Source organism: Chanos chanos, chromosome 8 (assembly GCF_902362185.1).
Source record: "Chanos chanos chromosome 8, fChaCha1.1, whole genome shotgun sequence".
Lineage (NCBI taxonomy): Eukaryota > Metazoa > Chordata > Actinopteri > Gonorynchiformes > Chanidae > Chanos > Chanos chanos.
The window spans coordinates 16,508,264-16,523,772 of record NC_044502.1 but is presented as its reverse complement, the minus strand read 5'-3'; the positions used below and the strand labels follow the sequence as shown (position 1 = coordinate 16,523,772).

Genomic DNA, 15,509 nt, shown 5'->3' with positions numbered 1-15,509 from the left:
CTGAGAGTTGTTGACAGAGCAGGCATGCTCAGACAGGAGTGCCTATCACAGGACGAACTGTGGACTCCTTCTTCTTCGGATGTTATTTGCAGCATGTTTAAATGCATGAACAAGAGGTCATTGTCAAGGCTGTGTGTGTCTGTGTTTTAGAACAAGAACCACCAGATTCTTTTGGGCAGATTCGTTTTAACTCCTGTCTCTACTGTGCTAGGCCTAAAAATAGACACCAGGAAAAGACCAAAAGAAAAACAGCTTAGAAGGAGAGAAAAAAAAAGCCATTGCCTGATTTAGATAATGGGCCGGAATCAAGGAATGAGGATCAATGTGATTTGAAGAGCATTAGTTTCTTGTGGAGGACAAAGAATGCAATGGCTAGATAAGATCTTGAACATTTGTCTGTCATTAATGGCATGTGAAAAATGTATTTTTTGTTTGTTTGTTTGTTTTAAAGCATGATTGATGAGAGCATCAACAATGTGCCAAGTTGAAAGTGCGTCTGATAAAAAGAAGGGACAGATATACACATGTCATATGTGTGGAACATTGAGAGTAAAAGAACACTTGAGGAACATTCTAATCATTAGAGTTCTTAAGAGAGCAATAGAGTTCTTTTCTCATGCTTACAGTCTGCTGCTGTTTTTAGTCTCATATTCCACCCCCACTCTGGTTTTAGAGTAGACCTCTCTCTAGTGGGTGTGCATGCTGTATGTGCGTGGGCTAAAGAGTAAATCTGAAAGATATTTAAACGTTGTCACTTCACACTAGTTCTTATTAAAGCAAAACTGCTAAAAAAAAGGTGAAGTTCAGGGGGTTTCCAGTTACATATAACAGAGCTTACCCCCAAGCAAGGACGACAGTACAACTACAAATATCACACTGTGCTGACGTAGGCATTATTAAGGTTACTGATTCCAAATGCTTTGTAGCTGCTATGAGAACTGACACCAGTGACGTCGTAAAATATCAGTAGAAGAAAAGGTGAAATCCCCTGCTTTGCTAAAAGCCATATATGGTGTTTTTTTCTTGTTTTGGTTTGGGTTTTTTTTGTTTCTTTTTTGCATTCTTGAGTGACGTAGGTTGGTATGTTCTTTTGTGTTTTGAGGTGTGTAGCTGTATGTGCTTCGTGTGCTTTGTGTGTGTGTATGTGTGTCTGTGTGTGAGTGTGTGCGTGTGTGTATGTGTGTGTGTGTGTTTGTATGTGTGTGTGTGTGTGTGTGTGTGCGCACACTCTCCTCTACAAATCCAGCAAAGCAGCTAATGGCTTAAATCTTATCGGTGATATCAAAAAACCACAAACTGTCTGAAAGCCCCGTCGCGATTAGCCACACGTTTCCTGTGTTTACAGAGAGAGAGAGAGGAAGAGAGAGAGAGAATCCCCCGCCCCACCTCAAAACTACCAACTGTTCCAAAACGCTCAGGTTGTCGTCGTGGAAACAGTGACAAGAAAGACAAGGGGGCGGCACTGAGGCTTCCCCTCTCTGACACAACCCCCGGTAAGGGGACACATACCGCATACACACACACAGACACACGCACACACACAGTTACCACGCAACGAAGAGCCTGAAAAGCATGGAGAGACAGCAGAGTAACGTAGAACGGTTCCTCAAGCTGGGCTACCCTCGCAGCGACATCCTCAGAGTCTTAGACAGCCTGAGACACGATGCTCAGACCAATGACATCCTGGAGGAACTCATCAAGACCTGCCACAGCAACGCCGGCACAGCCACAGAGACCGGCAGGTCGCCCAGCAACAACAACAGCCCGCAGCTGGTGCCGAGAGGCTGTGGTTCCCCGCATCTCAGTCCGCAGCTCTCCTCGCACATCGACAGGCACACACACTGTGACAGCAACGCGTTCAGACCTGTCGTCATCGATGGAAGCAACGTGGCTATGAGGTTAGTCTGAACGTACTGTAGAAACAGATGAGATTGTTAATCTAGATTATCGGTGACAGATACTGACCGAGGACAGAGGAAGAACTGTTACAGATGTCGGAGTGTAATTATAACAGATTATAAACCGACAGAGAAAATACACGGCCTTATCCTCAGTGTCTAATTCAGTGTCTCCTCAGTTTAAAAGTCTGAATTCTGAATTCTTAGTGCTCGCCCCAGTATTGCACCAGATTCCACTGACTGTGGCATGGCTGAGGATTTTAATCAGGTGTATTTAGTGTGTTTGTTCAGTACAGAAGCATGTGTGGTTCAGAAGATTAGACTGTGTTCATGATCTATTTTTGTTACCACACAGATTTCTTCACTGTGGTGTTTGCCACACACTCTTTGTGCTCGTTTATATAGTTTTAAGCAGGTCACCTAATTTAGGATTCTAATTAACCGTAAATTTGAGTCTAGTTACTTAATCCTGGGGGCAGTAACTGAAACAGATCTGGAATCAGTTTTTTCATGCTTTATTCCTGATCTTAACTGATACAATAAACAGAGCAAAGCCGGTTTCAGACCTGCAAATAGGAGTAAGCTGTTACCGACACCATGCACAGAAAAGAAAACAAAGTTTCATTTTGGCTTACTTCCCTCTAGAGAATAGATGGAGGGAAGTGAAAAAAAGAATGTGTATGTGTGCAAGACAGAGAGAGAGAGAGAGAGAGAAAGAGATGTATGTGTGTGTCAAAACGAGAAAGAGAGACTATACAGCACAGTTCATGAAATAATCTGGCCAAAAAGGCCAATGAGAAGTATGAGTTGATAAAAAGCTACCTGGGGTTATAGTGAGCATGCCTGAACTTGCCTCTAAAATCTGACCACAGTACTTACTCGTAAATTAGGGACTGTACTGAATGTTCATCTGCCTACTTTAATATATGCTCAGAAGTATTTATATTCAGTTCACATTTTCACACATTCAGATACAGTAATAGGTGTTTTGTCTGCAGTGAAACTTTGAGGAGATGACTTGATTAGTCTAACGCTGCCTTTCTGTTGTCCTCTTTAAAAAGTCAGGTCTGCTTTTGGTCAGACGTTTTATATTTTTTTTTTCTCAGTCTCATTATTGAGTCATGTTCAAGGGCTTTTGGTCCTTATATCAAATCATTTCTACCCTGCAAGCCTTTCTACTCTTTCTTTCTTGCTTTGTCAGCCTGCAAAACAGCTCCATGGGAAACCAAAGACACATATTTGTGAGCAAACTAAATCAACGCTCTTCTGTGTATATCCACCTCTCTATACTACATATGTATCTTTTGACTGGTCTTGGCTCACATATCTATCAAGACTTATTTTCTGACAGAATCGAGTTCTCTTATTACTGGTGCGCTTTCACATACAAAATTTGCCTTTGTTTCCTTTTGCTCTAAGCTGCAGTAGAGATGGTGGGGAGGGGGTGGGGCAGCCCCTTCATATGATTTACTGTTGCTTATACGCAAATGAACCCTCCCAGTGCACTTCACAGGGCCCTGCTCCTCTGTGGTGTGACAGCTATTTTGTCTGGTGATGGAAAACACAAGGTGCACCTCCCTTCCCCTTCCACAACAACCTCATGCAAAAAAGATATGACATCACGTTTGACGTTATCTGTGTGCATGGTGTTTGCACAGATGGGAAGTGTGGAACCGTAATTTAAATGCTGCGTGAGTTTAGCATAATAGTGCATTTACATAGATTAATTTATCTCAACATAAGTGCTTCACACAATTCACGGTGCTTACCAGACCAACTTGGGTTTTTAACCTCCAGTGTCACATAAACGTCAGGAGCCATCTTAAAGAGTTAGCTGTTTCAATCACATTAACAACACGAGTTAGCAGTAAGAACAAGAACCATAGCAAGATAAAAGTTGTTTTTTTTCCTCCCTGCATCATGCTCAGGAATCTCACCTTTGACCTTCTGAATGGAAGGTCACATCCTTTATCTGTGTGTCATAACCACCAGTAAATGTCATTGAGTGTAGCAGTTTCAGATATGATAAACAGAATAACAACACCTCTCTTTGATATTAATCATGAGGAGTAAGGGTCTGCTTCCTATTGTATGCATCTCTAGTTTACTTTCTTTTGCACCTGAAAGGTATATGGGCACTGCAGACACTACACCCTGAGTCTGTGTGGATTCTTTATTACAATACCAGTCAGTTTATATCTGATATGGAGAGAACAAGGAAACAGTGTTACAGTATTGCAACTTTGATGATGAGTCTTGGCAGTTAAACTGGTCACCGCCCCATATCCGTATTGGCAGCATTGTCCTGGTGTGTGTCAATGAAATGCAGTTGTCCAGGGGGAAAGCACAGATATTTTATAGGATTTTTTTTGACCTAGTCAAAGTAGTTTCCTGATTCAAACATAAACCTGATATTTAGCTGATGGATTGATCTGTTGGAATGAATGACTCATGGATGGTCCTGAACATGGGGGGGGGGGGGGGGGGTAGATTTGTTTTGTTTTTTTTCCCTATAATTTAATCTTGTGTCTTTGCATTATTATTCTTTCATAGCCATGGCAACAAGCAGGTGTTTTCGTGTCGTGGCGTGCAGCTGGCAGTTCAGTGGTTTTGGGATAGGGGCATCCGTGACATCACAGTGTTTGTGCCCCTGTGGAGGAAAGAACAGCCTCGCCCAGAAGCTCCAATTACAGGTAAGAGACTGAGATGTCACATTAATTTGCAGAGGGAATTATGAAACTTGGTGAACAATGTTAAGTTCAAATCACTTACCTTCAGAAGAGGGAGACTGATGATACCAGGGGTCCATCCTCCTACTTAAGTTATGTTTTTAAGACTAACGTTCTGTTTTTAAGACCTCATAGCATGTCCCATTTAGTCTGACCTGAAAGCTGGTTTGTTGCTTGGTAAACTATCATAGACCAAACTGGTTTTGGACTGGTCTAGTGCTGGTCTTGCTGCTGTGCTTTTCCAGTATTCTCAGCAGATGTCAACTGTGTTGAAAAGCACTCAACTGGAGTCTAGGCCAGACTTTTCAAGGACTAAAAGTCCCAGAGATTATTACCAGTGAAATATGGACACTTTACAGAAGTGTAATTACCAGGAAACAATCATTTGTATTTTTGTTCTCTTCTTTGACTTTCAGATCAGCATATATTGACTGAGCTGGAGAGGAGGAAGATCCTTGTTTTCACACCATCACGCTTCGTCAACGGGAAACGAGTTGTGTGTTACGATGACCGCTACATCGTCAAGCTGGCCTACGACTCTGATGGCATTATCGTCTCCAATGACAATTATCGGGACCTTCAGATCGAGAAGCCGCAGTGGAAGAAGTTCATTGAGGAACGTCTTCTGATGTACACATTTGCCAATGACATGTAAGTTTTAACAGTGAATACAGCCAACGCTGTATTTATTGTTAAAGGAAATTGAAACAGTTGTGAAATTCTAATCCCATGACCTACAGTTTTAAGCATTTTTGGAATTCAAAATATTTGCACAATGTATTTTTTTTAGCATATGGTGCTTAAGAGTTTGAGGAACTGGAAGCAGTTGCTCAATATGCTTTTGATCAGTTATGAGCTGAACTACCCGGTTATGCAATGCACTTACAAGAAATTATTAGCGTATTACTGTTGTATTGACAAGGAGTTCACAGAATGGCCCACAATAGATTAACAGTCATTAACTCTCATGAAACACAACATCTTAAACGTGTACATACACACACACTTGCACCACAAATATCTAAACGTACGCATCACATCACTGTGTTCTTTCATTTCCTGGAAATCACATATTTCCTTATGTTTCTCTCACTAAGGTTCATGCCACCTGATGATCCACTTGGAAGGAATGGGCCGACAATAGACAACTTTCTCCGCAAGAAGCCAAAGACTCCAGATACCAAACAGATCCTGTGTCCTTATGGTATGTATACAGGAAAGGAACATATGACAGGAAGAAGTACAGAAAAATAAAAGATTTTTGTAAAAAGGAGGAACATCTGAATGTCAAGAAACAGATGCTAGTTCCTTCTTTGAAACAGTTCAAAGAAGGTTAGAGTATAAAAGTCCTGCAGAGAAAAAGTAAAAAAGAAAAAAAAAAGTTACATTTCAGCTCACTGCTGTCAAACACAATATGCTGCATTGTCCTTGGTCCAATGGAGCACTGTAGGTACCATGTTTAAGATATAAATGTAGCGACAAAGTTATTGGTACCAACACTGCAAAACACCCACGTTCTGCAACTGCAGTTGACTTCCAACCAGCATTTGTTATTTAGCTGTACCATGCAAGGAAGTCAGAGAGAGTCAAAACCTCAGCTCTGGCACACTCAGCCCGTTGTCATCTAGAAGGCTCGTTGTCATCTCAACTGGCTTATTGGAATACTCTAATTTGGCTGCCTGTCTATTTCCTCTTGCTGTTAATGGCAGTCCTTTTTTGCCAAGGTCAGAGTTCATTCCCAAAACTCAACTCAGAGATGACTTTGTCAGCCAGAGGATAGCATTTTCACATAGCTAGTAAACCATATACATGTGAAATACAAATACGCATGCTACAAGACTCAGGACTGTCAAATAGGATGACTCCTAATCTTTTCCCTGGTTGGACAATCTTGGCAGTTGACAGCATGTTTAGAGTAATACCTGCCCAAACAGAATGGAGCGTTAGCTCTTTTTCTCTTTGCCTCTGTCAGAGGTCTGTGAAGGATCCTGGGTCCCTAAAAACCATGGGTGACATAAGTTCTAACTTGTTTTGTTTGTATCTGTTCACAAAAGTAAATACAAGGGATACAAGGTTCAAGCAATGCAAGCAAATGTATGTCCTTGCTGATCATTTTCTTACAGAGTAACTCCCCCTCAGGGATTGGGTTTTTGAGCACAAATAAATACCACTCCCCTATGTTTGATCCCCCCCATAGGAAAGAAGTGCACTTATGGAGTGAAGTGCAAGTTCTATCACCCTGAGCGCTCCAACCAATCACAGCTGTCTGTAGCAGATGAACTGAGGGCGAAAAGTAAACCTTCCTTGGAACAAAGTCCGCCTTCACCTCGGGCTTCCAACCAGAGCATGCCAAAGTCATACAACACTGTGGGATCCGGTCAGTCCAAGAGTGCTGTATTGTCTTCCCTTGATCAAGATGTCCTTGCCTCAACAACCTCTCCTTGTGACTTCTTTGATAACTGCAGGGAACCTGGCAGTGCAGGTCACTTGCCAAAACTGCTACCGCATGTGTGCCTTAGTCCAAGTAGTGATCGGGTCTATGGGTCTCTGGACAGCATCATTTCCAGGCTCTCCGTCAATGACCCGGTTCATTCTTCCACTGCTGGTTACAGCAACGGCTCCAGAACCAACAGTGGCGATTTCTTCTTCTCTGGTTCTGGTAAAGATCTTGGCCAGGTTCACAGCCCAACTTTGGGTTCACTAACTCAGGGGGGTCGCTGCTACAGTCCTGGCCCAGTTCAACACAGACATCCTTGTGAGCACTCTCAGAACAGTTTGGGTTTGACTCCATACGGGGGCTCAGGGGCATATGGTCAACCTCCTCAACGGCCACACAGTCCCTACAATGTTTCGTCACTGGGCAACGACTCCGGCCATCCCATCCAGCGCTCCCACAGTCCCTACAATGTTTCGTCACTAGGCAACGACTCCGGACATCCACTCCAGCGCTCCCAGAGCCCCTACAATGTTTCGTCACTGGGCAACGACTCCGGACATCCAGTCCAGCGTTCCCACAGTCCCTATAATGTTTCATCTCTAGGCAACGACTCCGGACATCACATCCAGCGTTCCCAAAGTCCTTACAACCTCTCAGGGTTTCAGGGTGATTCGGAGTATCCTCCCGTTCAACAGTCGCACAGCCCCTACAATTCGTTGCTGTGCCAAGACTCAGGGCATTCCACTCAACGGTCTCACAGTCCCTACAACGTCTCTTCACTCAGCAACGACTCAGGGCACTTCGCAGAAGAGCAGTATTCGCCCGGAGTAATCCAGAGGCCGTGCAAGGTGCAGGGAAATGATGGAGTGAACATGAAAAGGAAGAGTCTGCGCTCTCAGCTGAGCAGCATATTTCCACAGAGCATCGTGGACCAGGTCATGACGGCTTACCCACATATCCTAGACATGACAGAACTTATCGGACTTATACAGAAACAAAGGAGTTCCTATATCTGACATTAGTGTCACTGTCTCTCTCCCGCCTCTCTTAATCTCTTTTTCCCTCATTTAATCTTCTCACCAAGCATTAGACTGCATAGAAAATCCACTGATGGGTGGAAAGTCTTTCATTTACAACGTAGCTTTCTGTACTATTGAATTTCCAGGTTAAGCTGTCGAAAAGGAAGGAATTATACTTATTTTTAAGGGCTTGTTAAGGTGCTTTGCAGCATCATAGGCAACATGTAAATATAGGCAATTTATAAGTAGAGCTGGTCATTTGCTGGATAAATGACTGCTAATGTTAAACTAGTTAACTTCTAATACAAGCTTGATGTAGTAGCCACTGTTTTTAAGTGTGGGTGTGATGAGAACAACTAAGTGCCATGCACTGACCTCTGAGAAGAATGTTCAACATTCACATCTGGTCCACACAGTAGGCAGTTTTCAAAGAGTCTGCAATCTGTGTACTAGACCAGAAAGACAGGGTCTCTCTGTAACATGTCAAAACGGTCAGTGGTGACTGTTGGGTTCCAGCAATGAGAGACCAGATCCTTAAAGCAGCTTATGTTGTTTTATTATGTACCCTCAAAATGAGGACGACTGTAAACCTGCCACAGCTATACTTTTTTATGATGTGTGTTTGTGTGTGTGTGCATTCAACTGCAATTTTTTAAGCTAATATTAAAAGGTGCATATTGGAAAAAAAGTTTCTTCCTGTGGTTGTCTTGTTTTCTATTGTATTGTTTTGCTTTTGAGACTGTTTTCTCCACTACATGTCCAAACCAAACAGGATAAAAAATGTTAGCAATCAATGTAGAAGCAAGAGAACTGGACTCCAGATAGGGTTTCTACTGTATACTAATTAAACTTGACTGTTTTATTAGTTGCCCACATTAATAATACTTAACTTTAGAGTACTAATGAGCTCAAATGAGGTCAAGTGAGACAAGATCTATTTGAGGAGTACAGGGGAAAAACCTTTCTGATGAAGGTTCACTAGGAATTAGCATAGTGTGAAAGCTACCAGGAAAACAACGACCAATGAATAACAACCTCAAGAAGCTCCAACATTTTTTGTCCACACCTGCACTCTTACTTTTTTCATTTGGCTAATTAATTTTAAGTAAAGTCTGCGGAGTACTGGATTGTTATGACAGAAACATGTAGAAAACCCTAGACAGCCTGTGCACCGTCCGTCCGTTTAACTTCCAGTTAAAGCTTATACTTCCCCCTAGTGGCTAAAAATGTCAAGTTTTTCACATTTTGACCTGTGCAACTATTTTCTGTCAAAGAATATCAGGACAATTAAATAAACAGCATTCAAAAACACATTTTCAACAACATGTCAGAATAGATTTTTTTTTTATTTTTACAAATAACTTATCTGTTACAAAGACAGTTTCCCCAGCTAAAATCAAAAACTTTAGATATCCAAATTAGGTTTTTTTTTCCCTCTCCTTTTTTTTCTTTTAAATTCTTAAACAAGTATAAATGGTCTCCTCACACAGATGATACTGATCACATTTTTTCTTTCTGTTTCATAGACAACATTGACATAAGTGCTTCACAGGCCAGTCCAACAATTCATCCTCTATCAGACACTTTTCTACAATAATACACTTTTTTTTTTCCTTTTCTTTTCTTTTTTTAAATGACACTTTGACCTGTTACTGCATAGATTATTTATACTAAAAACCATTCTAAGGCATAGAGTTGAGGCACGTTGTCATAAAATGTGAAAATTCTTTGCTAATGTCTGAATCCTTTCACTTTTCTTTTCTTTTTTTTTTTAAATTCCAAAATTAAGTACAATTAATAAAAAGTTCTCAAACTCTCAAACTGTCCTTGAAGGAAGCAAGCCTCACAGGACGAATGAAGCTGGATCTTCTGCAAATAAACTTGTCCATCTGTCCTTACTGTCTGAGGTGAAAAGACCTCTAACACCCAGACTGAGGAAAGGCACATACCGGCGCATTTTGGCAGAGACAAGGGAACTCGCCACTAAGACGCGATTCCTCAAAATTTTGGCAATTTTTCCCAAAAACAACGACAGAAAATGATAAGGAAAGAATACCTGATCCGTACTGCCCAGTAAAGATTCCATTTGCAAAAAAAAAAAAAACAACAACAAAAAAAAACCCTTTGTGTCCATCAAGTGGCTTCTTAAAAACATCTAAAAAATAATAATAATAATACTAATAACTCCCAGAAGTCAACACCCTCAATCCACAACTGACACAGCTAACATTTTATTTGCATGTATATATATATATATATATATATATATATATATGTAAAACTTGATGGATGCACAGGAAAAAAACAAAAAAAAAACCAAACAAATAAAAAAAAGTATTCATCTCTTGGCACAAAGGTGTAAAAGTCTCCAAATATTAAACCTACATTCCAGTTGTCTGAGAAGGCGGCAGTCGGTGATTCTCTCATGGGCTTAATAATTTTCTGATTAGTCCTTTGACCAGTCCCGAAGTCACAGGCTTTCAGGAAAAAAAAGATAAAGTGGAGGAAATAAAAGACAAATCAATGTTGTCCAATTCTACTGTATCTTCAGATCGTATGCGGGAAAAAGTGAATGTTTTGCACGAGCGGGGCTGAAAAACGAACAACAGGAAGCTCAGTGAAGCGGTAACATTATTTTCCTCCTCTTCCTCCTTTTCAGCAACACTTCACCTCTCTGAAATCATGTTCTAAAGCTTAAACAGGGATTGCTTATTTTGTTTCAGAAAAAAAGAAGAAATTTTAAAAACAACAACAACAACAACAAACAAACAAACAAAAAAAACAAAACGACAACAACAGAAAGAAGTAAATAAAGTCTATTAAGCTATACTTACAGGAAAAATACAAGTGATTCATAGTGAGGACAAAGACGCAATTAAAAAGCAAAACCCTAAAACTATGTACAGTTTGAAGCTGAGGAAGGCGGGCAGTCATTGCCTCCGTGGACTGTACATTTAAAGCATGCTGTTTTCATTCTTTTTCTTTTTTTCAAATCCATGGTGTGTTTTCCTGTAAACTGCATACACACAGGTGACAGTAGTGGGAGACCAAGTGGAAAAGAGGGAGGTGGTACAATGACTGACAATGATTCCATGATATCTTCTTTTTTCACTGGAAAAAAAAAGCCAGTCAGAGAGAGACCAAAAGTAGTCTGTGTGTGAGTGTGTGTGTGTGAGAGTGTGTGTGTCTGTTTGTGTGTGTGTGTGTGTGTGTGTTTCTGTTTTCCCTTTGGGTAAAATATAGTAGCTGTTCATTTCCCATGGAGGTCTGCACCTGCAAAGGCACACTGGCATCCTCAAATATTTGTGTGTGTGTGTGTGTGTGTTTGTATGTGTGTGTGTGTCTGTGTGTATGTGCTGTCACACTCTGATAATACTGTATCTCGGAAGCAACAAGATCAGGATTGGCGTTGCCCCCCTGAGAAGACGCTTGGTAAACCCCTTACACAGCGCACGCACCAACCTCACTGACAGAGGCCGTTTCTACCCTCCTGTTGGCTGCGATAACAGAGATGACCTTTGAACTCCATCCAGTCTTAACTGCAGAGGACATCAACATCCGTCAGAGCACGGGGGGGGGGGGGGGGGGGCTTGAAAGAAAGACAGAAAAATACTAAAAAAACCACCCTGTCCATGAGTGTCTCCTGTGAAAAGAAAAGCAGATGCGTGTCTGGTGAGGGAGGTGAGCACTGGGGGAGGCGGTGGGGGCAGGTACCCGGGCTCAGAAACGACGGGGGAAATCGCATTGTTCACAGCGGTTTAGGGCCGGGTGGTTGAGGAAGGTGCAGGCTGTACAGTTCCACTGAGTACCCTCGTCCTCCTCTTGCTCTGCCCTCTTCCCGCTTCCCTCTGCAAGAGAGAGAGAGAGAGAGAGAAAGAGAGAGAGTGTTAAATATGTGCATGCACACATACACATGAGCAAAAACACAGTTACTGTTAAGCTCTGCAGTACGTTACAGATACACAGACATGCATGTTTTACCTGCTTATCTTTACACAGACCCTGATAGGGAGATGGGTTAACACTCTCACACACATGCACACACGCAAACACACAAACTTACACTCTCATCCTCAACATGATCTCTCAACAAATCTGAGACGCCCACATACAGGTATGAGTGCACAGATAACCACAAATCTTTCCTTAAGCAGATCATATTTCAGCCTGTAGCTCTTTTCACATGCAAAAACAAGCTTATACACACACATGAACACACACACACATACAGAACCTGATAACTATAGCCATGCTGATCTGTCAATTCTTCCTGAACTGGCAGTCATATGCTATCTTAGTTACTGAATCGAGTCGCCAACCTTGATACAAGTTTTACCCTCTCTTTTCATCTCTTTCTGTGTGTGTGTGTGTGTGTTTTAGGGGTGTAACAGTACACGTATTCGTCACGAACCATCACGGTACGGACGTGACGGTTCGGTCCATGCAGTCGTATGGACAATATGTGGTAACCTACGTGCGACGACTGATGAACGTAATGCAGAACCAAGTTTCACAAGCGCGAGTCTCTCATTTCACTCTCTCGTGGTTGGTTTGATCTCTACTCTTTAAGATTTGGGATCTGATTGTGGTGCAAACATATGATGACATAAGTTTTCAAGGACCTTATGTCCTTGTTTACCGGCACATTGTAGTAAGAAGTAAACCACATTTCTTAGTGAATAATAGACGGCAATGCTGGCTGTCAATAGCCTACGATTGGCAACACGCTGCTGTGGGCGGCCACGTACAGTTGTGACGTCACAAACGCGCGGAATTCAGAACAGACTGTAGAAAAGCTTGTTTTCTTCACACAGATCGTACAGCTGTAGGAGGAGAATGCATGTTTTCATACTTTGACAATGTTTCCATAGCACATTCATCTCAGCGAATTCAAAAGGGCAAGGAAAATCGTGATTTCCATTCTATAGTGCCTTTAATGCTCTACAGGCTGTACCAACTACCTCAGGGGGGACTCTATGACAATAGGTGGAACAAACTGTAACTTGCACTACTGTCCGTTCAGAATAAATGAAAGAAACCTATCCTTATGCATTTGGGGGTTTTGTTGCTTTTTTCCCATTGTACAGAACTCGTACCGAACCGTGGTGTCCAAACCATGGAGTGAATCGAACCATGACCTCTGCGTACCGTTACACCCCCAGTGGGTATACATTAAATGTCCAAACGTAGGCACAAGAGCACATCAAAAAACACCACCTACTGAAGCACCATTAAATAGAGGGGTTGTAAACTAAGTTGTCAGTCACTATAGACCACATACAGAGAGTCTATACACTATACAGTATATACACACTGTAGTACTCTATAGTACACTATACTCCCTCTAGAGCCCACGTTAGGAGAGTCAGGACACAAAGCCGGTTACTGTAGAGTCTACACCCTAAGCAGCTGACATCAGAGGAGTCATGCCACAGACTCACTCACTGTCATTATTTCATACACAACTCACATCTGAAGAGTCTCTCACTCTAAACTCTAGAATATCACTGCAGAACAGTGAGAGAGATAGAGAGACAGTCTAGACCTTAAACTGCTGAAACTAGAAAAGCCACATCGCAAAGTCAAAGGGAAGAAGAAAACTTTATTTACCTCTCAGGGTTTTTTTTTTTTTGAGTATTTTGCATTGTTAAGCACAAACATTATTGTCTTTTTTTTTTTTTTAACCCTAAGCGGCTGGGTATAGAGCCTACGACAGACTGACAGATGGTGTACAATGGTTTTCCACTGTGAAAACTGGCTCTGTGTCTGCAGGCCGTGCTATAAAGACATCCTCCAGCCAAAACGCAAAATGAAGTGGAAGGAGGGATTTCCCCCACATAACCCCATGTTTTGTTGTAAACTTAATTCTGGTGGTTTGCATCCATGTCTTCCGCTTAAAAAAAAGTTGTCAGGTTGCCCGAAAAACGACCCCAAATATGAAAGTAACAAAGCACCGCAGACAGATGGGTGTCACAAATTCATCTGAATAATCTAAGAGGTGCATTAAACATTACCTCATGCATCATAATCCTATATCTTGTGTATTTAAAGACAGCTCTGTGGGACTGAGAAGGGAAAATGTCCACCCTTTATTCAGGTTAAGTAACACTTTACGACATTTCTGTGAACACAAGGCCAACGGCTTTGGGTCGTATAAGTCTCTGAGAAACTCAGGTGTGCCAGTGAGTATCAGTCCTGTTTCTTTGCCTGCCCTCAGCTGCAGTTTGATCTGACTCGGGGCTGGAAGGTGTTGAGAGAGCGGTTTACGCTGACTCGGAGGTGTTGGCAAAGCGTTGCAAAAGTGTAGTTCTGAAGGTGCCAGGCACAAACTAGAAAAATAATGGAGGCTGTTTGTTTTTTGCTGAGAAACAAACAGGGGAAAAATGTAAAACACGACACATGAAAGCTGTCAGAGAACTTGGCTTGTGTGATGATATCTTATGAACACTGCGGTGGATTTCTGATGTCCCTGTGGAGCCTACTGTTTGTCGTGCCCTGTTACTTGCAGTCAAGTCAGAGAAACTTTACACTTTTTATTAGCGGGTACGTCATTACTAAAGACACGGATGCAAAAACCAAGGGGCTTTTGGAAGACGGAGGTGTGAGTAAAAAAGACTTCATTTCTGGTCAAGTGTCTCTTCAACACTCACAAGAAATGAAATGATGGACAGAATACCCCGTAATGGACAAAGAAGGGGATAAAGAAAAGATGTGGGGAAAACAAAGAAAAACTGATTGATTGACTGAATAACAGCCAAAACTAGGAGAGAGAGAGAGAGAGAGAGAGAGAGAGAGAGAATGTGAAGAGCAGAGAATGAGAGAGAGTGTGTGTGTGAGACAGACAAAGACAGACAGACAGACAGATACCCACCCATGGGTAGAGTAGGAGGCACAGGTAGAGAGGGGTCTCTCTTTAGTTTAGAGCTGACGTTAATCTTTCGTCTTCTCCTGTCTAAAGAACCAGTGTGTTCTGGGCCTGATTGGCATCCCAAGAGGAAGAGACAGCAAAGACAGACAGAGAGAAGAAAGCAAGAGAAAAACAAAATGGAAGGAATGAGAAAGAGAAAGTTTGTTAGTCAGAATAGAAAACCTCTCATTTGGGATTTGGGTTACCATTAAAACAGAGCTAAACAGTGTTAATACCAAAACGCTAGCATTGGTTTCCACTCTTTTTCATAGTTTTTGCTAACAAATCCATATGTAGCTGTCCTAAAACTAAACACTGGTATTGTGGTCATGTGGAATACAAACAATATCATAGCATGAAATAATAAAAAAAAAAATTAACTGTGTAGAAAATTATTGTGGCATGTTTAGAATCATGACCTGCTGATTTTCCTGAGTACATAAAAATCTCCTGGAGTTTCAGTTTTTTCACATCCACTTCACCCACACTGCTACATGTGCTTATGAGAGGGCACTGAAT

The 15,509-nt window shown here is 41.8% G+C and overlaps 2 protein-coding genes across 3 annotated transcripts in view; one reads left to right on the top strand and one right to left on the bottom strand.

Moving 5' to 3' along the window:
- The first annotated feature begins 1,377 nt into the window (after positions 1 to 1,377).
- LOC115819383 (probable ribonuclease ZC3H12B) lies at positions 1,378 to 8,106 on the top strand. Its single transcript, XM_030782939.1, has 5 exons — positions 1,378 to 1,898; positions 4,452 to 4,591; positions 5,044 to 5,278; positions 5,725 to 5,831; positions 6,825 to 8,106. The coding sequence occupies exons 1-5, from the start codon at positions 1,573 to 1,575 to the stop codon at positions 8,078 to 8,080; spliced, it is 2,064 nt and encodes a 687-aa protein (XP_030638799.1). The 5' UTR covers positions 1,378 to 1,572; the 3' UTR covers positions 8,081 to 8,106.
- A 3,563-nt stretch (positions 8,107 to 11,669) lies between these two features.
- Positions 11,670 to 15,509, bottom strand: part of tab2 (TGF-beta activated kinase 1 (MAP3K7) binding protein 2) — a 41,808-nt gene continuing 37,968 nt past the window's right edge. Inside the window, exons 7-8 of one of the 2 annotated variants that reach the window (XM_030781955.1) lie at positions 14,955 to 15,059; positions 11,670 to 11,931 (exon numbers count right to left, since the gene is read on the bottom strand). In XM_030781955.1, the coding sequence (XP_030637815.1) occupies positions 11,804 to 11,931; positions 14,955 to 15,059 (233 nt within the window). In that variant the 3' untranslated portion in view covers positions 11,670 to 11,803. The remainder of the gene's footprint in view (positions 11,932 to 14,954; positions 15,060 to 15,509) is intronic. The other variant, XM_030781956.1, reaches the window with a different exon arrangement.

Bases quoted from the DNA above. Each gene is read 5' to 3' on its own strand.
- LOC115819383 (XM_030782939.1), top strand. From the start codon at position 1,573: ATGGAGAGACAGCAGAGTAACGTAGAACGGTTCCTCAAGCTGGGCTAC. The intron at 4,592-5,043 runs GTAAGAGACTGA...TTTGACTTTCAG, and splicing joins CCCAGAAGCTCCAATTACAG to ATCAGCATATATTGACTGAG. The intron at 5,832-6,824 runs GTATGTATACAG...TCCCCCCCATAG, and splicing joins ACAGATCCTGTGTCCTTATG to GAAAGAAGTGCACTTATGGA.